This window comes from Chionomys nivalis, chromosome 22, assembly GCF_950005125.1.
Source record: "Chionomys nivalis chromosome 22, mChiNiv1.1, whole genome shotgun sequence".
Taxonomy (NCBI): domain Eukaryota; kingdom Metazoa; phylum Chordata; class Mammalia; order Rodentia; family Cricetidae; genus Chionomys; species Chionomys nivalis.
This window is the reverse complement of record NC_080107.1, coordinates 26,827,622-26,855,262: the sequence shown is the minus strand read 5'-3', so window position 1 is coordinate 26,855,262 and position 27,641 is coordinate 26,827,622. Positions and strand designations below refer to the sequence as shown.

The 27,641-nt window shown below is 41.7% G+C and overlaps 1 protein-coding gene across 2 annotated transcripts; it reads right to left on the bottom strand.

Annotated features, from left to right (window-relative positions):
- Arl5a (ADP ribosylation factor like GTPase 5A) lies at positions 1-26,042 on the bottom strand. Of its 2 annotated transcripts, none has more exons than XM_057754800.1 (6): positions 25,746-26,042; positions 17,022-17,082; positions 16,469-16,616; positions 15,023-15,106; positions 7,132-7,283; positions 1-4,300 (listed from the first exon to the last, which is right to left on the bottom strand). In XM_057754800.1, exons 1-6 carry the CDS (start codon positions 25,789-25,791, stop codon positions 4,252-4,254), a joined length of 540 nt encoding a protein of 179 aa, XP_057610783.1. In that variant the 5' UTR covers positions 25,792-26,042; the 3' UTR covers positions 1-4,251. The 2 variants fall into 2 exon arrangements, with proteins under 2 accessions (XP_057610783.1, XP_057610784.1); XM_057754801.1 differs by lacking the exon at positions 25,746-26,042 and adding an exon at positions 25,309-25,349.
- Between the last annotated feature and the right edge of the window lie 1,599 nt (positions 26,043-27,641).

The window sequence follows — 27,641 nt, the reverse complement described above, 5'->3', positions numbered from 1 at the left end:
TGCCATAGAAAACATGTATCATTTATTACATGGACTTAGAAATCAACACAAATTAATGTCAGGCACTTCTTAAGTACGCACTATGAGAAATCGCTACCAAAGAAAAGATCCACACACTGAGCAGGCAACACCAAAGAGACTCACCCTTCCATTTTAGGAACAGTACAGAGAGAATTGAAAAGATGAAATATTGCATAATTATCCCAATTGTATCCTGTTATATTTCTTCCCAATTTCACTTCTTAAGCATCCAGAGTGCTAAACTCTGCTTTCCCTTACTCTTCCATCGGGGTCTTCACGACTGCACCTGCTCTGACGATCGTGGCACATACGTTGTAAGTAGCATCCTGCATCTTTTCTATTACATCAATTCTACAGAAACACAGAATGGCTGATTGCTGTTTTTCATCCTTCCTTCCTTCCTGTCTCTTGCTATGTCGTCTTGGTGGCTGATACTAGCCCAAGCTGACCTAGTACTCACAGCAATTCTGTCTCTCGTTCTTGAGTGTTGGAATTAGACTTACGTCACCACATATTGCTTATTTTACTTTTAAAGCTTGTTTCAGCAGGTTTACTTTGTAATACTAGGTCTCAAATTACAAATTCCTTTAGACATTTAATGCTGATCTTTGCTATTTAAGCAAACATGAAAAAAATGTTTGAAGAAAACGGAATGGAGGACATTTTCGGCTTTCTTCAGGCTCAAACCTAATTAGTTTTGTCATCGTTTTCCATCTTGTGCTGGCTGAATTGGTGTTCTCCAACACATCGCCATTCTCACTGCTCTGAGGATAATGTGAATGTGACAATGGCCTTTGGTCCTAATTCACATAGATCAAGGACCAGAAATTATGTATTTTTCTTGTCTTTCTGAATTTAGCTGTCAGCATAAGAAGTTAATATCAAGCAGAATTAAATATAGAATAACACGGTTCTTGTACTGGCATCTATATGCGATAACCTGGATCTAGCCTCCTGATAGGATCTCTGAGGCAAAGGTCCAGAGCGGTGAGTCAAGTCACTGGCGCAAGGGCAGACAGAACTAAAGCGGTTACTGAAAACCTACTGGTCTGGGAATAATGGCTATGGGCAACGTTTAGAATACCACCAGAGGAAAAAGAGCCACCTTCATTGGTGGCGAGCAAACACCAGGACAGCAAGGGCTAGCCGAGTATAAAAGTTGCTCCTGAACAAGAAATTGAACATTGTGTTTGGAGAACAGATGCAGTCAAATATGTAAAGAAACCCTCTCTACGCTGTCTGGAAAGTGAGAATGATACCAGGATACCACGGGCAATTAGAAGATCCCAAAGATCACATATGATCTAGGATGTGCTGTTACCCCCTATTAACAAAGTAGAACAGACTACAGATGCATTTCTAAAAATGCCTGCAGAGAAAACTAGACAGCTGTCTATGATTTTTCTATTTACACTAATATAAACAGATTTTGAGGTTGTCTGTACTGTATGTGATTGCTGTAGCTACAGCAAGAAATATAAAGTGCCTGGAAGAGAGGACCAACACCATCCCTCTTCTCGGCAACTTAATACTACACACTCAAAGGAAAAGACACCTTAGGGACCTCCTGCCTGTCCTCAAGCTCCCCGCACTTAGCTGTGACTTCCTGACTACCTACGAGGCACTTCTTCAAGGCCAGGAAAGCAACTCCTATTCCTTCTCTGTCATGCCACATTACGTAAGACTAGGTTTGCCAATCAGCAGCGCTAATGCACCTTTATTCTTAAGGCAAAATGTCACAAGAAAATGAACACTCATTCCCCGCTGCCCTGCCCACTTGCCTTCTCAGTATTCTGTCTACCATGATGGCCAAGGGGTGCTAGAAATATAAGGGAAACTGAGCTTTTAAAATAAAACTCTCAATATAATGGGAAACACATTTTATAAATTTTATGACAAAATCAAATATATTCAAATGATTTATCTTATGGCCACTTTTACCAAGATATCAAGAGAAGTTAAACAACTTTTAAAATTAGTATCAAAACAGGACACTAAAATCTATCCACATGTACAGAGGTATAAATCTTTGTTCTTTTCAAAGCTGAGCACAGTGAGGTTAAATGAGATGTTTACTCACACCCAGAAGTCGCATATTAACATCTGGAACCAGGACTTGCTGGGTTCTGCCCCACGACATGTAAACTGCCAGCATGACATCAAGGGGTACTCCACCATATTCAGGCCTAATACTGCTTGACCGTTTTGATATTTTTATATATTAAATCTTTTTACTCAGTCATAATTTTGCTTTTATGTACAAGTACACAGGCATCCCATTGTTTGATGCTTCGATTAAAAAAGCTAAAAAAAAAAAAAACCCAAAACCTATTTTGTAAAAGTGGTAAAGTTTTACGCTTTCTTATAACTTGTCAATAACTGACTATACTACACCAACATTAACAATGGAGTAAACACTTTAAACGTCCAATCAAGAATAAATTTTAGCCCATACCTTGGCCACGCCAGTATGTGCTGAGTTGATGCAACAGCAACCCGGCAACTATGCACATGATCATTCCAATTAGAACATAGAAAGCTAAAAAGCTGTAGGTCCGGGCTTGGGAGGGATGGGCGGGGCCACACTAGATGCTATTTCCCTTTGACAAAACTAGAAAGTAAGTTTGAGAAAGTATGAGAATGTGTGAGCCCGGTGGCTGGAGGCTGACTTCCTAGGCGGGCAGACAATAGACACTGAGAGCCGACAGTAGACCTCCACACCGCACCGTCAATGCTCACCTGAGCCCCATGGGTTAGACATTAAGTGTCTCAACACTTAGAGATTTTTCAAACTTTCATCAATGCGTACAATGTAGACGTCTATTTCTTACCAAAATCTTTAGGAAAATTTTAAGTCTGAGACTAAAACCAGTTAAATGTTTTTCTTTTTCTTTTTGAATATTCAGCCTAAATTTTGACAGTTTTGACTGTTTCAAATTTCTAGGCCACAAAAGGCATATAGAGTCACCAAGCGTGTGTTAAAACACATGAAAATTTAGTGTATAGTTAGGAGAAATAACGTCAACTTTTAGATGAAATATAAAAGGAGTTTTGGGTCAAATTACTTCTAGTAAAAATAATGTACTTTTCAATCAAATTTTCATAAATAATGTACTTTCAATCAAATTTTCAAATTCTTGAAAGCATTCAGAGTATTTGGACTTCCTAACTATTAAGCAAGATATTTTATGCAGGGGAAGAACATGTAAGAAAACCTACAGAAACAAATCTGCAAACTGAGAAATTATCAATGTTCCACTGAAAACTGCCTTATGTTTACTCTCAAATTCATTTTGGAGGTTTGTTGTGTATTTAATACCTAAAAAGGCTGCAGTTAAATTCTATTTATATAATGTTACCTCTGGATAGATACATTTCACACCATGATCTCCAATTAAAAATTACCTGATAGTTTTAATCACAATTTATGATTGACTAGTGGCTGAGCTGGCATAAGGATCAACAGAAGGGAAAGTCTGGCAATCGCTCACCGTGCAATTCTGCCCCCGCACACCTGGCCAGGAGTCGAGCAGACACTCCACTTACTTGCGCTACGTTTTTCCATCTCTGTTACTGACAACAAAGGTTGGTATACAATGTCAAGCTTTTTCCTCACCTTTTTTTTTTTTAAGAAGCAGCTCAACAATTCTGGGTCAGGGCTGGCTTGTTAGGACAGTACAAAGAACAGAGTGCTAACTACAAAATGACACTAGGGTAAGGTTATTGTGTTATTTGCTTTAGAACACAAATCAAAGCCATTAAACTGAACTTGAGGTATATACACAATACATATTCAACTTTAAGCAAAATACTTTCCATAATATTACATTTTTAAAATTTGGAAACAGTATCTGTGCTGATTTGTAGTTGATTCAATGTACTGAGAAGGGAACATTCAACCTGGGGTGGGTTGGGCAAGTCACGCTGACAATAAAGCTCTATAATTCAAATGTCTTCCTCTCTCGTGTTCCTCGCCACAGCTACTCATATCCTGGGAGGATCCATCATGAGAGAATCAGCCACAGCTTTGAAGCATTTTGGAAGGAATTGAGAGCAAACTGGGTAGTGACATTTAATCCTTGTTTTCAAATAAGTGGTCTTTTTCTTCTTATAGAAAAATTCTTAAATCAGTTTATTATAAATATATCTGAACCGTTTGTTTTTTTGCAGCTCTCAGGTAAAGTCCAGTATTTTGTGGATGCAGAGTCCGTGAGAAAGGCTCAGTAGAGATCATCTGATCTTCAGCCGTGACATCATCCACTCAAGACCTTGGCATAATCTGTGACGACAACAAAACCATGTGATTAAATTCTGAAGTAGGAAGTTACAGGCTATGCACTAGCGAACAGCAAACTCTGCTGCTCTGAAGAGTAAGAGTTGTGAGTGCCGCAGCAATCAGTCCAGGAGCTGCTGATGAAAAGACACACTTACCCGGCCACACAGCCTCAGGTTTGCTTTCAGCTTAACGCTCACAACAGTGCCTAAGGTACAGGGAATTCGCATGACCGATGCCCATGTCGCAGTATTCGTACAGTTAGCTTTCCAGATACAAAACTGTTACAGTAACCTTTTAAGTTTCAGTTTTTATTACTTACATGTATGTGTGCACACATGTGTGCAGGTGCCCACAGAAGCAAAGAGGGAATGTCACACCCCTGGAGTTGGAGTTAGTCATGAGACACCTGACATGCCGGGAATGGAACCCTGATCTCTGCAAAAGCAGTATGCTCTCTTAATCACCGAGCCATCTCTCCAGTTCCTGTTTTAGCTTTTCTTTAAACTCAAATTGTTTTCTTTTATCAAGTATAAATGTAAAAATATAAAATACACACACAGCAACAAAGCAAACCGGTGGCTTTGCGAGCGACTTTTCTTCATCATTAGACTCCCACTTTTAAGCTGACAGAAGACAGTGCACAATAATGACTTCAAACTGAAATGAACAGCAGTTAACTAGAAATAAACGACAGACTGGATTAAGTTCATAACAGCCATTTTAATCTTCCCAACAGTCAGACTGCAGTCCTTCCCAGGGTACACAAGAAATCCTAGTAAGGTTAGCAGAACTAGGGTCAAGCAAGGCCATGCTCCACAGCCCATGATCTTCAACCAACTGAATCAAAATGGCACCCAAATAAAAACGTCACTTTACATTTCTGCCCCACACTCAAGATCGCTTTTTATAATCTCAAGTGCCTTTCTGTGCTTGTGAATAGATACAAATCTCCAGACCTTTGAAAAGTAGCAAAAAATTACTCTTTCTTTAGGCTTTTCACCCAATTTCCTTCCTTCCCTTGTCACATTCAATAGTTTCTAGTTGGGCCGTAGAGGTGACTCAGCAGCTCAGAGCTTTTGCTACTCCTGCCGAGGACCCAGGTGTTCCCAACAACCACACGTTATAGGCTACAACTGCCTGTAACACCAGTTTCACGAAATCCAATGCTTTTTAAAATTATTTTGCTTTTATTGAGCTATATATTTTTCTCCACTCCTCTTCCTTCCTCCCCACTCCCCTTCTATCCTTTTTCATGATCCCCACACTCCCAATTTACTCAGATCTTGTGTTTTTCTACTTCCCATGTAGCTTAGATCCGTGTATGTCTTAGGGTCCTCTTTGTTGTCTAGGTTCTCTGGGATTTTGAACTGTAGGCTGGTTTTTCTTTGCTTTATGTCTAAAAGCTACTTATAGGTAAGTACATATGACATTTGTCTTTCTGGGTCTGGATTACCTCACTCAATATGTTTTCTAGCTCGATCCATTTGCCTGCAAATTTCAAGATGTCATTTTTTTTTTTCCACTGTGTAGTATGTCATTGTGTAAATGTACCACATTTTTCTTATCCATTCTTCAGTTAAGGGGCAGGCATCTAGGTTGTGGCCAAGTTCTGGCTCTTACAAACAATGCTGCCATGAACATAGTTGAGCACATGTCCTTGTGGCACAATTGAGCATCCTTTGGATAGATACCCAAAGTGGTATTACTGGGTCTTGAGGAAGGTTGTTTCCTAATTTTCTGAGAAATCTCCATACTGATATTCAAAGGGACTGTACCAGTTTTTACTCCCACCAGCAATGCTGGAGTGTTCCCCTTTCCCCACATCCTCCCCAGCCTAAGTTGTCATTAGTGTTTTTGCTCTTGGCCATTCTTACAGGTGTAAGATGGAATCTTACAGTTGTTTTGATTTGCATTTCTCTGGCTAAGGAAGTTGAGCATTTCCTTAAGTGCCTTTCAGCCATTTTAGATTACTCTGAGAGTTCTGTTTAGGTCTGTACCTCATTTTTTTATTTGATTATTTGTTCTTTTGATGACCAGCTTCTTGAGTTCTTTGAATATTTTAGAGGTAAGTCCTCTGTCTGCTGTGGGGTTGGTGAAGATCTTTTTTCATTCTGTAGGCTGCCATTTTGTCGTGTTTGACTGTGTCCTTTGCTTTACAGAAGCTTTTCAGTTTCAGGAGGTCCCATTTATTAATTGTTGTTCTCAGTGTCTGTGCGATACAGTGCCCTCTTCTAACCTTGAGGGGTTAATGCATGGACATGGTGCACACATACACAGAAAATAATTTTTTTAAAAAACAAGGACTTTCAGATGCTATTCTAAAATCTACTTCCTATTTAAATTACCACTGACTTCCTTCTGTCCAACTTTCCCAATACACAGATTGAGTCCACTCATTCACTGTTAAATTCAACAGTACTTTTTCCGTTTTGCTGGTGCTTGACCACACATCTTACAGTTTACCACTACTTCCTTCTTAAATACCTCCAGCTCGGGTAACAAGCCTAGGCAAATCATACTATGTCCCAATACCCTTGACTCCAGAAACAAGGACTTTTGTGTCATATGCTCCATTTTCACTCCTAATCCCCATGGGGTAGAAAAGGTATTTTCTGGCTTTTTTAGTTCCAGTGATGCTTATTTCTCTATGCTGCTAAAGTAACTGTAGAATCTACATGCCTACCTGTTAGTTCATACATGTATATCTGTGCTTCATCTCTTAATACAGTCATCCAAAGTCTCTGACTACAGAGACTGATTCCCTTACAGATCTTGTGATTTGATAAAGACATACATGTTTCTGAGCCAAATATCCTCATGAGAAGAGATCTTACCCCTCGCCAGTAAGAGCGCAGCATGCCTGGATGTGCCACTGGTGGTCTTTTATAGAAGTCAGCTTCAGAAACTGGGAGATCTCTGCTACTGTCATGCATTCTTTAACATCTTGTTTATTGGCAAAAATCAGCAATCCAGCTTTTCTTAGATCCTGCAAAAGCAAATAAAATTAAAAAAGGCTAGTACATTTCCCCATATATTTTCAGCTTAGTTGGTTGTATTTCATAATTTTATCAATTTGGACTATCTTTTTTAAAATTGTATTTCTTTTTATTCTCACAGGCACCCCCACCCGTCTAGAATTTAAACATTCTACATCTGCATCTTATAGACTGACAGAAATAAACAGATCTGTGTATGGATTTACATATTTCTCAGTTGTGTGTCTGTGTGCAGATCTATGTGGAGGCAAGAGGTAAGTGTTAGATGCTCCACTTTGGAAACGGGACCTCTCAGGATTTGCTTGGACTGGCTGGCCAGAGCCCAGCAATCCCGTGCCCCCAGCCCAGCACTGGAGCAGCTGTGCTTCTGTGCCTGCTGTGGAAATCAAACTCAGATTCACAGGCTTGAGTAGCAGACATCTGACCAACTGACCTACCTGGTAGATCCTCAGTGCCAACTGTTTAGTCTTAAATGACATACTTTATGGTCCTACACGCTTAACACTGTATTTTCAAGCACAAGAAACACCTACTATACTAATTTAAAACAGCAACAACCAACAAACTCCAAGCTCTAATGGCTACTACTAGCCATCCTTTTATTGTACCAAAACTCTGCCCCTTTTCCACATTTCATTTTCTGCTTTATTAATAATTTTGGCTATATATTCTAATACATGTAAGTCATTCATGGTTTTGTGGTCTTGCTATGCAGTCTAGGCTGACTTTAACTCATTATCTTCCTTCTTGAGTCTAGAGTCTAGAATTTCTAGTGTGCATCATCCTCATATCCTCAGATCTCTGGTTAGCAGGCTATCTACTCTCTGGACAATTTGGGACAGCCTTATCTTAACACTGTCCCAGATGCTTTTCTTTATGCATCATCCCCTTTCTTCCTCTCTAAGCTTTCACAACCAGGATTCCACAAGAGAATGAACTCCTCAGAAAATGACCACACTGCAAGTTTCCAACAACTTGTGTAGCTGGCATCATCTGAACACCCAATATATAAATCTATGCATCATGTAAGCTTAAATGCTTGGTTTGGAAACACTGTGTGTGTGCGTGCAGTGCCCTCTGCAGGGTAGAGTTGCCTGATTATGTTTCAATAGACAAGAACACAGGTTGCTGGTTTTAAGACTGCATATTAGTTAGTTTCAGACATAGTTTGGTCCAAAGAGCTAAAAATAAAATGAAACTGAAAGAGCTAGGTCATGAACTGAACATACATAGTAATTATTAAAGATATAATTTTTGAAAATCTTATCCTAAATGAAAATTGACTATTATGGATAAGTGGTTATGTGGCTGAGTTAATAAGCAGACAGACTTTCCGTGGGATTTAGTTGAATTTCTATGATCTAGAAGTTTTGGTATCTCTTGCTAGTGTACATTTAACTCTTTCATACAGGCTGGGTTTGCTGATGACATGCTCAATACAAAAAAATCTGATATAAGTACTGGCTCAAGTTAGGAAGCATATTCTGTACCATTTTATAGTAATTTAAAGCCATCATTCTTAGTAATAAAATTTAGAGAAGCCCCTAAACTAGAAAGTGCCTACTGTGTCAGCAAGCATGGGGACCAGAGTTCAGAACTCCAGAACTCAGAGTGAGATGGACGTGATGGAGGGTTGCCTATAATTCTAGTGTGTGCGGGAGGTGGAGCCGAGGACTCAGAGAAAGCTGCATAGCCAGGCATGCCCACAATAGAGTTCCAAGTTCAGATAGTGATTGCCTCTATAAAGGTAGAGATGAATCTAAACACCTGACATCAACATCAGGCCTCCCCAGCATGTGAACACATATATACATACATACATACATACACACCAAACAACAATAAAAATAGAAAGGTCTCAAAACTAAAACTAATTCCCTTTCTAGATCTCAAAACTCATACTTTAGGAGAATCTCATGTATCTCAGGCTGGCATCAATGGAGTTCTTGATTACTTAAAACGATCACAAGAACAACAGTCATAAAGCAGGTATTTTACCTTTTTAAATATTTAAAAGGTTGGAGAATCTTTGCTTTTTATTATATAACCTCAAGACCAAACATAATATGACAATAGAAAGCATATTGGATTAAAAGCTATTTATTAAATTGTATTTGTAAACTATTAAAATTAAGGGTAAACAATGGTAACCTTTTGTTCATAAGCTAATTTAAATGTTCTCTACTATACAAATTACACATCTGATCTCAAGAATGTGAAATTACCAGGCCTTGGTGGTGCAGGCCCATAATCTCACAAATACTGGGAGGCTAAGTCATGCTTACTGCGTATTCAAAGTCAGCCTGAGTAGCTTAATGAGACACTGCAAAACCAAACATGATTTTTAAAGACTGGGGGCATAACTCAATGGCAGCGTACTTGTCAGGCACAGGTGGGACCTGGGTCCAACAGCCCATACAGAAAAAGAAAATTTTCTAACACATCTATTTAGTCACACGAACAGCAGCAAATGCAAGCATCTACTTCTCTGTCGTAGACCAATATATCCTCACTTTGTTTCACAAACCTTCACTTGGGAAGACAACTTCTAGAATTTGAGTCAAATTTAGATTTTGCTGTCTGAAACTACTTTAAAATTAACTATGATGTGGGATTCCCCTGTTTATGCTGTGAATACCATTAATGAATAAAGAAACTACTTTGGACCTATAGCAGGGCAGAACTTAGGAAGGGAAACTAAACTGAATGCTGGAAGGAAGAAGGCAGAGTCAGGGAGAAGCTATGGAGCCATAGCTGGAGAAAGACGCACTGGTAGGCCACGACCTCGTGGTGATGCACAGATTAATGGAGATGGGTTAAATTAAGATGTAAGAGTTAGCCAATAAGAAGCTAGAGCTAATGGGCCAAGCAATGATTTAAATAATAGTTTCTGTGTAATTATTTCAGGTCTAAGCTGCCAGGTGGTCGGGAAACAATCAAGCAGCCTTCCTACTATAGAGTTTAATATGTTTGTTTTTTTGTTTTTCATCTTATTTTTGTTTATTCATTTCACATACCAAACACAGCTCCTGCTCACCCACAACCCATTCCCTTACCTACTCCACTGAAAGGGTAAGGCCTCCCATGGGGACTCAAGAAAGCCTGGCACATTGAGACAGGACCAAGTCCTTTCCCCCTACATCAAGGCTGAGCAAGGCATCCCAATAGGGGTTGGGCTCTAAGAAGCCAGCTAAGTTTAAGATTTCTTATAAGATGAAGCCTTGAGAAGCTGTTCTTGGAGCCCCATGTTTTGGAATGCACTGCAGAGTCACATGCCTTTAATCCCAGAATTTGGGAGGTGCAGGCAGATGGAATTCAAGGCAGCCTAATTTACAGAATGATTTTCAGACAGCCAGGGTTACACAGAGAAACCCTAAACAAAGACTGTGCAGCTATGAAACAATCAACTAATTCCATTTCTGTGCGTTCACTGTTTCACCCATTTGTCACCCACCAGAGATCTACCGCTGACTATGCTCCAGCCCACCAACACGCTACTGTGCTTCCAATACCATCTTAAAGTGGCTCCCTATCTCCCTACTCAGTCTCCTTTTTATCTTCTCCTAGCAAGGAGTCTAAATAAGAATATTTGTATCTATAGTAAAACCCATTCAAGAATAGTTGTTATATTCAGATCCTGGCTCTTTAAAAAACCGTAGAGTCACATAAACTTTCTGGGCCTCAGTGAAACAGACAAGGCAGAGCAAAGTGGCCAGGTTAGTGTCCCCAGGCAGAAAGGTTCAAAGACTTTAGCACTATTTCAAATGGACTCTGTTATATATCAGCCAATTAATCAAACAAGCTTCCTGCTAAAGATAAACATACATTCAAGAGACAACATATGCATGTGTTTTCCCTTGTAAAGTCTCTATAAAACTCCACTCTAAAATAAACCAATGTTTTGTCTTTTTATAAAATACAAAAAACTTTCATTTTCTGCCTCTTTTACGGCTTACTTACCTTCCAAACTAGAAAATAGAACTTGGTAAGTGAATGAACAACGAATGACAGGATGTATCATTTATTTTTAATTATTTGTTTATTTTATTTGCATTGGTATTTTGCCTGCATGTATGTCTGCGTGAAGGTGTCAGATCTTGGAGTTATAGTTGTGAACTACCATGTGGGTGCTGGGAAGAGAACCCTGGTCCTCTGGAAGAGCAGCCCGAGCTCTTAACCGCAGAGCCATCAATCTCTCCAGCCTTCCAAGATGTACTTTTTCCCTAAAATGTTTGATATGAATGCCAGAATTTGAGTCCCAAACAGAAAAAAGACATTGGAAGCCATGATCCCTGTCTTGGTTAGGGTATTTATTGCTGTGAAGAGATACCATGACTACAGAAACTCTTGTAAAGGAAAATCCTTAATTGTGGCTGACTTATAGTTCAGAGGTTTAATCTGCTGTCATTATGATGGGAAGCATGGTACTGGAGAGGTAGCTTCGAGTTCTATACATGAATCCTTAGGCAGCAGGAAAAGAATGACACTGGGTCTGGTTTGAGCATTTGAAACCTCAGATCACCCCCAGTGACACTTGCTCCAACAAGCCACACCTACTCCAAAAGGTCACGCCTCCTAATAGTGCAACTCTCTGAGCCTATGGGTCCATTTTCAAACTACCATAATCACTAAAACAAAACATGTATTCTTAATTTACAAAAACCACTTTTAATCACATTTCTTAAACTCTTGAAAAATCTACCTGAAACCTAAAATCTGTAAAGCAAAACTGAAAAAAAATCATTGAATAAATAGTAATGTACAGCTTCATTTTAAGTATCCCAATTTTCTTAAGCCTTACCAAATTATGAAATAAAAACTGTTGTGTAACAATTTCCTCCCAATTGGAATATTTATCCTGGAAGGAGACAACTTAAGAATGAGAAAGTAAACAACTCACAAGTCTCAGGAAGCTACTGTAACTTACAAGACATATACACAAAAAGGCTTCTTCCCCAAGTTATAAGCTAGGGAAAAGCGACTCTCTGGATCATCAGAGCTATTTGCAAGTTGTTCCAGGAATGCTGCTGTCATGAAGAAGTCAACCAGCACAGTATGGACTTTTGGGTAATACTGCCTCTGTGTCAGCCATGTTCCTTTAAGTAATCCTTTACCCATACTCCTATAAGTAAGTCAATAAATTTATCATGTGAAGTTTGGTACAATAGTTGGTGCCCTATGCTAAACCCTATGGTGGGACATGATCTTTATGAAGTTAGTCAGGCTTCAGGGAATCTGAATGAAGACTGGCATGTAGACCAGATTTGTAAAATGGTAAAGCAATCAAGAGGGAATGAGGGAAGGGCAAAGATCTGCCGAGGCTACTCCAAGACAAATGTGGTAAAACTTTCCACTACAATTCCTTAAAAAACAACAAAAAAAAACCCAAAAAGCCAAATGTTGTGTTATTATTACATTTCTAGATGATTTAAAAAACTGGAGCAGCAGTTTATAGAAGACTTAAAGTGATAAAACAGTCAAGTGATAAGCTTGCCTTGGGGTGGGCAATTATAGCTCTAGTGTATACATGTAAAAGCACACTGGGAGTAGAAACTGCCTAGCAGAGAGTTTTTTTCAGCACTCAGGTTTGGCTGATAAAAAAGCAAAGGCACAATGGTGGCCTACAGCATGTCAGAACCAAGAGCTGACTCCAGGGTCAGACACAGCAGACAAGCGTAATGAAAATACTCTGATGAAAGCACTCTGCTCCCCACGTGGTCCTCAAATCAAGTTGAGTAGTGCAAGCCACTCCTGTTAAGACTGCTGGTGTTCAAGACACATGGAGCAGCCATGAAGTGGCAGCAATAACACAGGCAAGGAAGTAGGATGGTTCATGGTAACTGTTTTCAAAGCATAGAGGACTAAAGGGCAATGTGTCCCATCTGTGCTGTTCTCAACATCTTTTAGCCAATGAAACTGACAGATGTGATGAGATCTTTTTATGCCGTACTGCATTCTGCTAATGCTTCCTTTTTAGTACCCCTTCAGGCATCCAAGATCAACTGGCACTTACAATGGTGTTTTTCATAGATCCTGTCTGATCTGTAAAAAGATTTTATTACATGATAACACTTGTTCTACAGATGTGTAAAAGCACAGTGAAGACTAGAGTTTTAAACAAGGTTCTCCGTCGTGGTTTGAATTTGAAATTCCGCCTACAGCTCTTACGTGTAAACACTGTTTCCCAGCTAGTGATGCTGTTTGGGAAGCTAACAGAACCTTGCTGGAGGAACTAAGTTACTAGAGGTAGACCCTGAAACTGTAACACACTCCACTTTCTGCTGATTCTGTTTACTTCTTGAATGTGGGTGCCATGTGACCAGTAGCCTCCTGCTCCTGCCTGCTGCTATGTCTTCCCTACCATGACTGACTATGTCCTTCTAGAACTGTTAATCTAAAATCTATTCTCCTGTAAGCTGCTTTCATCGGAGTAGTTTTATTTCAGGAACAGGAAAAGAAACTAAGACAGTACAGGAGTGGGGTAGGCTTAGAAGTCATAAGGTTGTCGGGCAAAAATCCCAATACCTCTTAATGAGTTGGCAGCAAGGGAGGCCCTGAGGCCTCACAAACTTAAAGATACGCTACTGCTCTAGGTCGCAGACCAAAACTAGATAGAGTCCATACTGCTGAAGACAACACATGCTCTAGCTACGGGATATGAAGACAAAAGGAGTTGTTAAAGGGCTTATTCTTGATGGCTGGCTGCTTTTCATAGTGTAGAAGGTACCTCACAGGCTGCTCGGGGAAGGACTGTCACTAGCAATTGTGGTTGACTATGGATCCCAAGGTAAATAAATGTGTATGTACTGGTGTAATAGTGGCAAGACTGTTAGGTGTACAACCCATTGCTTTACAACTGAATTTAAGGCTCATTGTACAGGTGAAAACTCACTAGTATTGTCAGAAAAAAGCCCATGGCAGGGAAGGTCACAAGGGGGGGGGGGGCTGCATTTTATTGTTTTTTTTAAATGACTGATGTGCCTGTCAAACATCTCATTCACGTTGCTGTTGGCCTCAAGGCAAAGAAAGGAGATTTGTTTGTATTAGGGAGTGTCCTGCAGAGACTCAAAGTCTCTGGCTACGTGTGGTGGTTCAAACCTTTAATCCAGATACGCAGAGGCAAATGAAATCTCTGTTAAGTTTGTGACCAGTCAAGGCCTGGACCTCATGGATGCCAGCACTCTACCAGTGACCTATATGCACAGCCCTAACTTAAATTTTGACTTCAAAATCCTACTAGCAGGACTTAGCATAATAATAAGCTAGAGATATAATTTCATTTAGTGAAAGGGAAAAATTCAAAAAACAAAAAAATACCTAAGAGCAACTAAGTTTAAATATTAGCTGATAACAGAACACTCAAGAACTGTTATATATCCAGGTACTTGTGATATACCTGTCAAACTGTCAAATGATAATCCACTGTATGAATAATCTACCCAAACACAAAAGGAAAACTACTTGTAGAAATTCCTTTTGCTCAGTGAAGCATCTAAATTAGATTTATCAAAGTTAAATACCAATCTATTATTGCCTGCACCATCTTTCCCCTGCTTCCAGACACACTTCAAATTTGGGAAGTATCATAATCACAAAACAGGAATGACATGCAAACATGACCAAGAGATTAATATTTTTTAAAACTGAAATAATCCTTATGAGGAACTGTAAAGAGCATATCAAATGTAATACAAAGCCCACCCCCCACTTATGACCACAGCAGACTTACCTCATGGGCTAGCATTTTGTAGAGCTCTTCTCTAGTTACAGAAATCCTCTCTCTGTCTGTGCTGTCCACAACAACTATTACAAACTAAAATAATTACCAAAAAATCATTAGTGACATTTTTTTTGGGAGACAGGGTTTCTGTGTAGCTTTGGAGCCTGTCCCGGAACTAGACCAGACTGGCCTCAAACTCAGAGATCCACCTGTCTCTGCCTTCCAAGTGCACCACTGGCGCCCGGCACACTTACTCATTTTTAAGTAAAACAAAGGAAAAGAACATGACGCGAATACTTTTTTTTTAAATTACTACATAAATACTAATGGGCCTATATCCCTGTATTTACACTACAATGTAATTTAAAACAAAACCCAAACACTGAAAGTATTAACTGGCATCTAAAAACAAGAGCTTCCTTATATCCAGGGCACTGCTATGCAAAACACAGCCTGTGTTGAACAGACGATGAGACCCCACTACACGCCTAACTCCAAGAGCATCAGGCAAGAGGGAAGCAGAGCAAATGTGTGGTTACTGTACGTACAATGCTCACATTGCCTGTTACTAAAACACACTATTTTTTAGAACTTGGTAATAATTTCCAAATAAACCATTGTGATTCTTAGCCTTTTTACTCTTCAGTTTCCACCAACTGCAAGATTTCATTTGACAGCTTTATTATTGTGATACTCATTCTAACAAATAGTATTTTAACAAATCCTTTTCAAAGCTGACACAATTTAACGCCTGGAGCAATCTATATGGGGGCATTCCATATACCTTTATAAGCCATACATCCATTCCCTCCAAATACAATGGAATGCTAATGGGAGCTGGGGCCAGACCATCAGAGACACTTAGTAGCATCATTAGTGATTTGAATATCTTTACATATGTGTAGAATATTTTTAAGATCTTATCATCCACACCACAAAAACCATTGGTGTGACCTTTCAATTTATAGGCCTACATGATGAATGTGTCATAGGTTTAAATTTTTCTCTTGGAACATTAACATGTAAATAAAATGCTTTATAATCAAGAGGTATCTTTAAGTGTAACTGCACTGAATAAAAGAAGGCACACAGCAAAAGCTGGCTAGGACTCACACCACAGAAGAGCCCTTTCACTTGGCTAGGATTTCTTCCACTTAGCAACTTATAGTGAGAAGAAAATGCAATCAGAAATCATGAGATGTAAGTCATTATAAAATAAACTACTTCATCAAACAACCCGATCAATCAACCACCCATTCCAGAGACTTAATAGTGAATATACAGTCAAGGATTTGAAACAAGGAATGGAAGACAACTAGAGTCGAGCATAGCAGACAATGCTTACACTCTAAAGTCAAAGTACTGTCCTGTTTTTAAAGGACTGTAATGACTCAAACCCGAAAGCTTCTCAAGGACTCAGAATGCTTGTGTAAGCGTCAGCATTGAGAATGTTACCTCAGTGTTAGTATAGTAAGTGTTCCAGGAAGAACGAAGAGACTCTTGACCACCAATATCCCACATCAGGAAACGGGTATTATTGACCACGATCTCTTCCACATTACTTCCTATTGTGGGGGATGTATGTACAACTTCATTCATGGAACTAGGAGGGGAAAAGTTCACAAAATCAGTGAGGAAGCTTGCTCATCTCAGGATTACATCAAGGGACAAATCAGCATGGCTTCTTTCTCTATTTCATACCCAAGTGTTGTCCTTTTTCTATGAGCTCAAAATAAATAATGGTTTCAGAATATTACACATCGTTTTGGCAAACTGTATAATCCAGTATTTTCCTGTTTTCTAAAAGCTAGATGCTCAATACAAACAATGAGCATGTCAGATGTCATGTAAATTTCTGGCTCACCACAAACAATTGTTTAAGTCTGGTTCCCGGCTTATGGTGAGTCTCCTTGGAGCCACATAATTTTTCATTGATTTCATTAATTGAATATCACAAAAGAAAGAGTAACCAGAAACAAGATTAAACTTTTAAGGAGTTAATACTTACAACTGGTAAAGGATGGTGGTTTTCCCCGCATTATCCAGCCCAACAATGATAACTTTGTGCTCTGAAATAAACAAACCAACAGTGACTTACGACACACACTCCCCTACTTCACTTCTCTTTGTAATGTATAAGTCGGCACACAGCACTTTCAAACTTTCTTAGAATCCAAAGAATATTCCAGCAAGCAAGAAGTGTGGTTAAGCTCATTTTCTCTGCCTCTCCTCACTCTACAGAGACCTCCCACCTTCCAACAACCTCTCCAGGCAGTCGGAAGCACTGTTCTCTCTTGGCCTATAAAAGTCTATGCTCAGCAAAGTATCCCCAAATGTGATAACAACAATTAGAAATGACTAAAGTCTGTCACTGTCACTGAAGCTCCATTTGTGAAAGTTCAGGCATCCCTTGGGTATGTCCATGTGGAGTGCGGAAAAGGAGACAAAGAAGAACCCTTTCTGTGGGTAACTAAATGACAATATACTTACCCACAGAACTGTTATGGCAAACAACTGTAAGGCCTGCCACCTACAGTGGCAGGGACTCACCCTCACTTCTGGGGCATCACAGTTCCTAAATTTTCTCCCTGTCTCTTGTGCCCTGTTTTTCTTTTGTTTTCTCTCTAGTTCTCTTTAATTCTTTAGCGAACTCTTAATTTTATATGGTTTGGGTTTTCATTCTACCATTCTACCAGAGCTACAGCAAAGCACCTATAATTATTTGCTTGTGCACAAATCTAAGCTTAATCAGGTACCCTTCAAACACATGGAACACAATATTTATATTCCTGGTAACTATAATTCTTCCTGGGAAAAGGTGGATATTTAATAAGTACTAAATTAATATTCATGCTATGAAGAATCAATGTTGAGGATTCTAACAAGAGTAAGGAGATCTTTACTATTCAGGCATTTTACAGATCATTACCATTTACCCCAGATGGGGATACTAATATATAGGTGCCTATGTCATAAAAGGTACAACATCAAGTAATAGAGAAATTGAACTCAATCCAGTCTAACAAGTCAACCACAGGCAGCTTAGCACCTCTGGAGTCCTCAAGTGACATGATGACCCTCCATCACACAGTTTCTCAGCATCCTTTGAAGACCCCAGGACCTATTACATTTCATACTTGGAGATGACTAGGGTGAAGGCACAGGCTTACAGACAAAGTGATCGACACTTTTTAAAGGCAAAGGGTCAATATATTTATCTAAAGCATGCTATGGAAAAGTCACCAGACTACACCAACTGATAGTACTCTAGTGGGTTTCTATCTCCTGATCCACAAGCTCAACCCTGCTACCATCTGAGAGTAGAGAAACTCAGAGAAAGAAACACACAAAAATGAGCACCCCAGAAGAACACCAGCAAGTACAATAAAGACAAATGCTTCAAACGAACTTGACAAGCCAGGAACTAGACAAACACCTTAGGAGGCTAACAGGAAGATCACAAGTTCTAGGCTGGACCAGGCAACATGGAAGGCACCATCTTAAAAAACAAAACAAACCCAATTAGCTGACAAGGACAGGCTCCCTCACCCTGGCCCAACACTCAGGAGTCACTCACAGGCAACCTAACTGGTGTTTCTGAGACTTACCGATTTTAGATTTTTAAAAATACTTTAGTGTTTTTATAATAAAGCAACAGTGACCAATTTCCTCTGAGGAAAAGCGTATTTTATGGTTAAATTAAAATCATAAAACTCTTGAGATGCAGGGAACTCCAGCCAAGTCTGTTACAGGCATCATGGCCACGGACGCTGCTTCCCAGAGGGGTCACATGTGCATCAGAATCAGTAAATTCAGCATAGCCCCTAGGGCACCTTTCTTCCAGGTATGCTTCTAACATCACAGACTGCCTAATTTTACATTTTCCTTGTAAAAGTAAGCATTACACATTTGATGATGTATGCTTTCTTCAGTTCTGTTAATACAGGAACCTACAAAAGTATTAAAACAAAAAGAAAATTACTAGTTGAATACTGACTTTATAGTGGGGCCTTCTTGGGCTGTGGTGGCACACCTCTCTAACCACTGCATTCCAGAGGCATGGCAGCTGAGTTCCAGGCTAGCACAATTTACACAGCATCCCCTAGGCCAACAGCAGCAGAGTAAGACTCAGTTTTAATACAAACTAGAGCCTTTCTAAAATACCAGCTCCATCCTGAGGAATACAGTTTGTACTACCCCATGATTAGCTACAGGACAAAATTTGGACAGATTTCTGGTACTCTGAAGAAATAATCTCCTAAAAACATTACAAAATAAATAGAACTGATCCAAAAGTAATACAAAATACAAGAATCTATGGTCCGTAACTATAAAGATGACTTCAGCACACACGATGTGCCCACGGATGATAAGCACATTATCTATTTTGCGTAGCCCTTAATCACCTAAAGAGGTTGTGAGCACACACTTTGGCGGTGCCAACACTCTTCAAAAGCCTGCTGTTTTTCTGCCCTATTTGCTTCCAGAGCCTGAGGTATCTATCGAGTTTTACATTCTCAATGATGTTGAATCCTTTAACCTCTGAAGACAAATCTGAGTTTTAAAGAGGGTCTCCTTGGTATCATTTTAGTTGGTCGTCAGGGAAAACGTAGCTGAAATGAGAGCCAGCTTACTGTTAAATGTAGTATGATCCTTGCATAATAATCATTTAAAAATGTCAGCAATTAAATTCTAAATCGAGCTCTAAAAGACACACTGACCAGGAGGAGACACTGGCAGGAAAACTATCTGGTTCCCTGAAACAGCAGCTTTCACGTCAGAACCCTCACTCGGATTGCACAGCAGTTGCGGTTCTTTGTTTCTGTTTGGTTTTGTGATCTTTAGCTAGGCCTTCAGGGACTTATGGCCCGATTCTAAAACCACTGTTTTTCTTAGCGTCTAGAAAGGATTAGCTACATCAAAAAAAAAGGGGGGGCGGGGGGAAAGGTGGGCCGGAGAGATGGCTCAGTGGTTAAGAGCACTGACTGCTCTTCCAGAGGACCTGATTTCAATTCCCAGCAACCATATGGTGGCTCACAACCACCTGTAATGAGACCTGGCGCCCCTTTCTGGCATGCGGGCACACATGGAAGGAATGCTGTACACATAATAAATAAATAAATCTAAAATAAAAAACAAAACCCAAAAAACTAAGAAAGATTTTTGGGGGCGAGGGGGCGGGGTCACACCTGGCCACATGGGAAGGGGGGTCACACCTAGACACGTGCTGAACAAGACAACTGAGACAAGAACAATGAACAAAACCACCATGCGGTAACACATGCTAAGGCAAGGTGGAGGGCAGAAGAGGCAGGCAGCATAAGAACTTCATTTTCTCAGGATACCGTCTAAATAAAGGCCAGAGTACCTAGAAATAAAGAAACCAAGGGGCTGGAGCATATGGTGGATGATGCGTTGTGAGAACCCAGATCAGGAGACATAGCAGGAAGCTTTTAGCAGGTAAGACTATCCAGGATGGAAAAAACAATCAGCCAGACATTAGATCCAGCCGGCAAAGAGAACCATCATTTTATAGTCTACAAGATAGGGAATGATAGAGGTCCTAACAGGCAAAAGTTAGGGTTGAGTGAAGGCAGAGCAGGAAAGGTAAGAAGGCGATGGAAATACCCAAAGTCAGAGGCCTTCCATGGCCCCTGCAGATAAAGCAGACAGGAGAGAGGAGTTACCCATTGGGAACCGGGTGAAAGGGAGGAAGGAGTGTGACAGAGGGGGGTGTCTTAATCCAAATCTACTAATTCCTCTCTTGGCTGGCACTAAAATCCAGACAGCTGTTCAGTATACCTCATCTCCAGATTATCTCATTGATTTTCTATTTAATTTTGCTAGCACTATTCTCTACTGTGGAGACAATGCTCTTCTAATTTTACAAAACTATCCAAGTCCCAAATACATAAACACACAGCCCAAAGGAGATGTCTAAAACAGCCACAAAGGGAATGTAAGGAACACAAAAGGTTGTTGTGACAAAAAAGAAGAAGCTCAAATCAAACATGTGCAAAACTTACTCTCCAAAGAGCCACAAACTATAAAAACCAAACCTAAAACCAAACCAAAAATAGCAACACATCAGTGCAACCCAGGGGAGACTGTAATCCAGTGGCTCACCCCCTCATGTGGCCTCACATCCACAAGCCAAATTCTCTTCCAACTTTACCAGGGAGGAATGCGCTTACAATAAAGTACCAATGACCATTTAATCAAAGGTCTAGCGTGTGAGTCACGATGAGAACGGTAGCATCAAGTCCGCGCTGTGCGGAGGCTAAAGTCTGAAGCTGGCAGTGCGACAGTCACAGACCAGCTTAGCCCGGCACGCTCAGGAGCAGATCAGGCCTGCTCGCACACGCATCAACTCCCTCACACCTGATGCTCTTCATCAGCAGCCCTAACAGCATTCCACAGCGAACGCAATCCTGGAGTCAGCAAGTGCTAGAATTCTGTCTCATAGTGTGCTTCGGAACAAATACTCCATAGAACCTACAATACAGCATGTTAGGAAGTAATGTTACTGAGGACAAGCGTCAATTAGACTTTGGCCATTCCAACTCTTTGACACCTGTGTCATTGCAATTACTGCCTTGTGAGAGTTTGCATTTAGAAGGGCTTTCTCACAGTGTTCCTGCACCCAGGAAAGCCCAAACACCACCACACTATCGCTATCGGCTGGGATTCGGAGTCTGATCTGGGCTTTACCTTACCAGTCAATGCTGTTTCATCATAAAAACGCTTCTTGTTGTCCATGGGTCCTTCCTCTTTCATTTTCTTTAACATACCCAGGCAGCTACACATTGTCTAAACCTGCATCTCTGACTACCACTGTGTAGATGACAAGTTGTGTCCCAACAGCAAAAGCTGGGACACAGCTGCTCAAGGAGAAGCTCCATTTGCCATGCTCATTCCTGTCCCCCTCAGCCAGCAGAGCCTAAAGCAAAACATGCAGGCAATGAGGTAGCTTTCGGTGAGCAAAGAAATCAGCCAGGACGATACAAAGGTTAGGAAAGCACTGTCTATCAAGCTGTCTTGTACTAAAATTCAACTTGGGGAACTAAAAAACATCATAAAGTTTATTTCTAAAAGCTGAAAATAAGCTTGCCATTCACAGACCAGTGAGGAGGCTCTGGGAGCAGAGACTTGCTACTAAGAAACTGCTGGGGGAAGGGAGGCAGGGAAGAAACGATAAAACACGCAATATCTAGGAGATAGAAATCCCACAGTAACTGAGGTTGGCAAGTTTTACAAAGAAAATACTAGTACTGATTAAACAACAGACTAGTAAGATGATAAAACTAATCACTACGCCACGCAAGAGCCAGGTACTAAGGGTAAAGGTGCATGCGCTACAATCGGCTTGTCCAGAGAGCACACACTGTCACCAAGAACAGGCACTTCCTCCTGCAGTGTCCCTCCAGGAAGCTCCACTCTGTACACCTGACCAGAGTGCAGGCAGGGTGCACCTGGAGCTTAGGGCCGCGTCCTGATGAGGCGCAGACTCCTAGGCGAGTACTTGCCTCCATGCCTCAACTCCTTTGGAAAGAGTACACACCAGCAACAGATCAACACCAGATCTAGGCAGAGTGAGCAGCTTTCCCGGCACTCCTTCATACTCCATATCCTTCCCGACAACTAATAGGAAGGGCGAGAGATGGCTGTCAACAGGGAAAGTCCACGGCCTCGGCAAGGTTCCTTCACCCACCATCTCACGTGTGTGTGTGTGTGTGTGTGTGCGCGCGCGCGTGCGTGCGTGCATGCGGGGGGTGGGGGTGGGGAATGGTGAGAACACACTGGCACTAGAGACGCATGTTTGAAAGCCCAGGCTGATCACTGTAAATAAATAATGCCCTAAAGTGGGTTTGTAAAGCAGAAAGTTAGGAGAGTAACGCAACTGGGGCAGATTAACCAACCCTGCTGAAACACCTGGAACCAGGTGTTGCAAGAGTCACTAATATTACCAGCTGCTAATTTATCTGTAGAGGCAGGCTGACTTTCTTCCCTGCTTTCCTAAACTACAATAAACACTTCATGAAGGCATGGAGATCTGCCTGTTTTATTCCCCGACTTATTCCCACCATCAGGAGCAGTGGCTCTCAACCTCCCTAATGCTGCGACCCTTTAATGTCAGTTCCACATGTTGTGCTGACCCCTCACCATAAAATCATTTTTGTTGCTACTTCCTAACTGTAATCTTGCTCCTGTTATTAATAATAATGTAAATAACTGTGTTTTCTGATGGCCCTAAGTGGCCCCTGTGAAAGAGTCATTCAACCCCAGAGGGGTTATGACCCACAAAATGAGAAACACTGACCTAGACTAAGTGATGGCCCAAACAGGGGCTAAATCTAACAAACCACTGGTAAAGAGCTCTTTTAGACATACAGAGTTATCAACGACAAGCCTGCATCTAAACAAACTAAAGAGTCACAACACAACCACTGAGTCAACATGGAGTAAAAAAGAAAAAGGCGCAAACACCTTCTCAAAAGACCAATAAGCACTGACATTTCTTTTTTGTTTCCCTGCCAACTGTCTGGTGGAAATCTGTTCCCTCTTTTCCAGGGCAATAACTACTTTCAGGGATTGCTGAAACTTTTTTTTTTTTTTTTTGAGACAGAATCTCATGTAGCCCAGGATGGCCTTGAATTTACTAGGTGGCTGAGGATAACCTTAAACTTCTGATCCTCCTACTTTGAAATCTTGAGTCCTGGCATGACCCCCCCCCCATATCCTCTAATCTCAGTTGGGGATGGTGAAGTAGACACTTACCCAACCGAGCTACACCCCCAACTTCAGATACTTTTTTTTAGTGGTGTAAACGCATTACAATATCTAGACTAAAGTTTGAGCTCTACTGAATCTGTGTGCCACCTACATAGGTTGAGCGGTAGGCAGTTCACTATCGCCGCCCCCTCCCCCTTCCTTCTGGACAGAGCCAGAGTGCTATGCCTCTCCCTGAGTTCATCAACATAACGAACTCTACAATTACCCAGAGTTCCTTTCCAGGTGAGTCTATGAAAATAATATAGACATGAGTCCTGAATCTTTGGCAAAATGAAGCATCAAAGATACACCTAACTAATGTGTCCCATTCAACACAAGTCCAAAAATGCCAACCAGGTTCTGAGACAGAACACTGAATACCGTAAAGTTACTGTGTGGTGACACACCATTTAACAATTCGTTTCTTCCCAATTTCACTATAGTGGCTGGTAATTTTCTAGAAACTGAACTCTATTAATTCTTCCGATAATTTTCAAACAACGAGTTCGGCAAATGACAGTCAAAACGCAAGCTCATAAGACTTGTAGTGATACCACTGCATTCCTGCTATTACTTGCTGGGTATTTTTTTAAGTCCTAATTCATTTTTAAGTTACAGAAACAGTTTGATCACTGACTCACAGGTGAATGTGAAGACAATACCAGAGACCCTTTAACCCATAACATTTTCAACATTTTCAGACCCCTCACAGAACTGAAAGCCCCGCTTCACTAGATTCAAGACTATAGAGCAAAGAACTCGGTACACAAACAAAAACATCCCCAGTTTTGTAACAATGTGACCTTCAGTACTTCAAACCTAGAGATTAAATAGTCAAAAACTGTCGGCTCCTCAAATTTCTCCTGTTCTAGGTGAGACTAGCCCCACAGAATTGTGAAGCCACAGGAACTGACAACCCCACACACATCCGCACACACTGCTGACCAGCGCTGATGGGAATATCCTTCCACTTCATTTAGTACCGTTATCTAAACTATCATTTTTTTAAAATTATTATTAAAAAAGCAGAACCCGCTGGAGATTCTAAGGCCGAGTGCTTGTCTTCCTATAAAGCCAGCTGTATCCTGGAGGAGAAGCAGGCAGGTCTAAAGAGTAGGCACCACCGTTCATTAAGTTTTAACTGGGAAAAGCCGGGCTGGGGGATGGGGGAGCAACAACGCTACCAGCTTATACAAGAGAAAAACAGTATGTTGTTGAGAAGGAATGAATTGCAACTAGAGTTTCCTTTTCTTTTAAAAAGCACTACGTTTTGTTTTAGTAACTATGTAGTTGTTAGAGCTGTATTCTGTCCAGTTTCACACACTCATCTTGTGAACATTTTTTAAAATAAATCCCCTATGCATTCCGCCTCAATGTCTGCGTTTAGGCGAACTTAAAACAGTAACCTACTAGTCACCTAAGGCTAACGAACGTCTCCTGAGGTGTCATTTTAAAAGCTTTCAGCGAAACACTAGGCGCCCCCCCCCCAAAAAAAAAACCAAACCAAACCAAAACAAACCCACCTCTAACAACCCAAGAACGTAAACGACCTTAGGCTTGACCTTTACCACAGAAACAACCGGGGTAAAGGAGAGCCATCCAGCACCGTTCCGCGGCGTGGGTCTCCCTCCCTTCCCCACAAGAGAGCCGCCCGAAGCAAACCGGACAGTCCGAGCACGAGTTCCAGTTTTCCGCATCTGCAACCCGTGGGCTCGGTGACGCCGCCAGGCCCAAGGCCAGCGCCCCCAGCCTTCACCCTAGAACCCCATCTTCTCCCCGTGCGGCCCAAACCCAACTGCGGGCAGGCGTCGGGGAGGAAGGCAGGCCGGGTCGTGTGCTTAGGTCCCCGGCGTGGGGCAGGACACCTCTGGCGCTCGCGATCAAATCGGAGCAATGGGTGTACTGCGGGAGGGAGACAAAGGAGAGCCGCCGGGGACCACCCCGCCCGGCCCAGGCTCACCCTGGTGATTGAACAGCCTCCAGATCCGGGTGAAGAGAATTCCCATCCTCGGGCAGCCGAAGCCCTCCAGCCGCCCGGGCTCAGGCTGCGGGGCAGAAGGACGCGCCGGGGCCTCCGCCACTGCTCCCGCGCCCTCCGCGCGCACGCTTCCAGGGACCCGCGGGGAGGCCGCAGTCCAGGCCGCCCAGCCACGCGCGAGGCCCCGCCGCTACCGCCGCGGCGCTCGCCTGGCTCGCGGACATCGCCGCCGCGTTGTCTGCTCGAGCCTCGCGGGCCACCGTCCTCCCCCAGCTCCTCTCTAGTGGCCGCCGGGGCTGGGGCGGGGCGGGGGCAGTGCGCAGGCGCGGAGCTGGAGGCGGGGCTTGAGGGCTGGAGGCCTCTGCAGCGGGGAGGGCCAGCGGAGGTGGCTGGGGCTGGGATGCCAGCGCCCGGGTTTGAGGTTCCTTCTGAGTCTGGAGCCACAATGTAACTATGTAGCCATGCCCACCTCCCGCCCTACACACACTTCCAAAAGTCCCTGGTTGGGGGCCCGACGACGGTGAGCTTTAAGTCTCTGTTGAGCCTGTTCCCCGCTGACTGAAGTCGTTGGTCTGTTTTTGTTGTGTTGTTTCTTGAAGTTGTTGCAGTTTTTCTTACCTCTGTCTTTGCACATCGGCTCTTTCTCCGCTCCATTCTCCCTCCGCTCTCAGGCCACTCTTGGTTAGAACAGTTCTCAAGTCTCCCCCGGTTTAGTGATCACAGAAGCTGTCTGTGCTGAGCGGTCCAGTCCCAAAACGCTGTCGACAGACACTCGCTGTTCCTTTTGGACCCAAACGTCTTTTCCTCTCATTCAAGGGTCACCTTCCTGTTAAATAGGTGGCCAAAAGTTCTCTGTGCTCTTCTGTCTTCTCGCCTACAATTTGAACAGTTGTGCCTCTGGGTATGCGAGTGTCCATCTCTGCGTCCGCTGCAGGACAAGCTGTTGGAAACTAAAATATAAGTAATCGTTGGTGAACTTGATCAGCAGAGTTCTTGCCCATATGTCTGTTTTGGTTTTGTCTACTTCTTAGTTCCTTTTAGCTAAGCAGGTTAAATCTTTAAATCTCAGTATTCCCGATGTAGAAGCTAGAGGGTTGATCTCTGAGGTTACCCGAGGACTTTGATAGTCTTGACTACTGTAAACCGAGTACTTAGGAGAGAGGAAACTGGACTTGTCTGCTTCTTCCACAAAGTAAACAAAAGGCAGAAGCGGCTTCATCTTTTTCTATTCTCTTTAACTTTGATTTTTAAAAAGGAAGAAGGGAAGAAAAAAGGTAGAGATGGGGAAACACGGAATACTTGCGAAAGGCCGCTGGAGCTGTTCCCATTACCACCTCATCCACAACAGCCACAAGAAATGAAGCCCTGGACCTTTCCACCAGACTCCTAACCATATACTGGAAAAGGGAGTGTTTCGTCGTCTTAAGACGCTTGTGTCCAAATGCCAGTCTTCGAGACATTTGTAAAGGAGAATAAAATCATTAGACTAGTCTGTACATCTAGAGTATTAAATCTGGATTTATTTAATAACCTGTAGGCTTTTTAGAAAAAATGATGTTTGCATGACTGATTTACATGAACACTTTAGTATTTCCATTCTCATCCAGTGTAGGCAACGCTTTAGCAACTCTTGAGACATTTTTACAAACTCCCACACATCTTTAGCAACTTATTAATGTATGCCAGACCCATATTTACTTGTGATGTTAGGATTTCATGTTTTAGAACTCTATTCCAGAAATGGTCTTAGACTATTTTCCAAGTGCCCCTCACAAGAAAAGGGACATGGGTTTGGCTACTAGCATCTTCACTAACTTTAATAGATAAAATACAAAATTGGTACTGTAGCTGTAACTGGGAAACTTTGATGAGAGATGT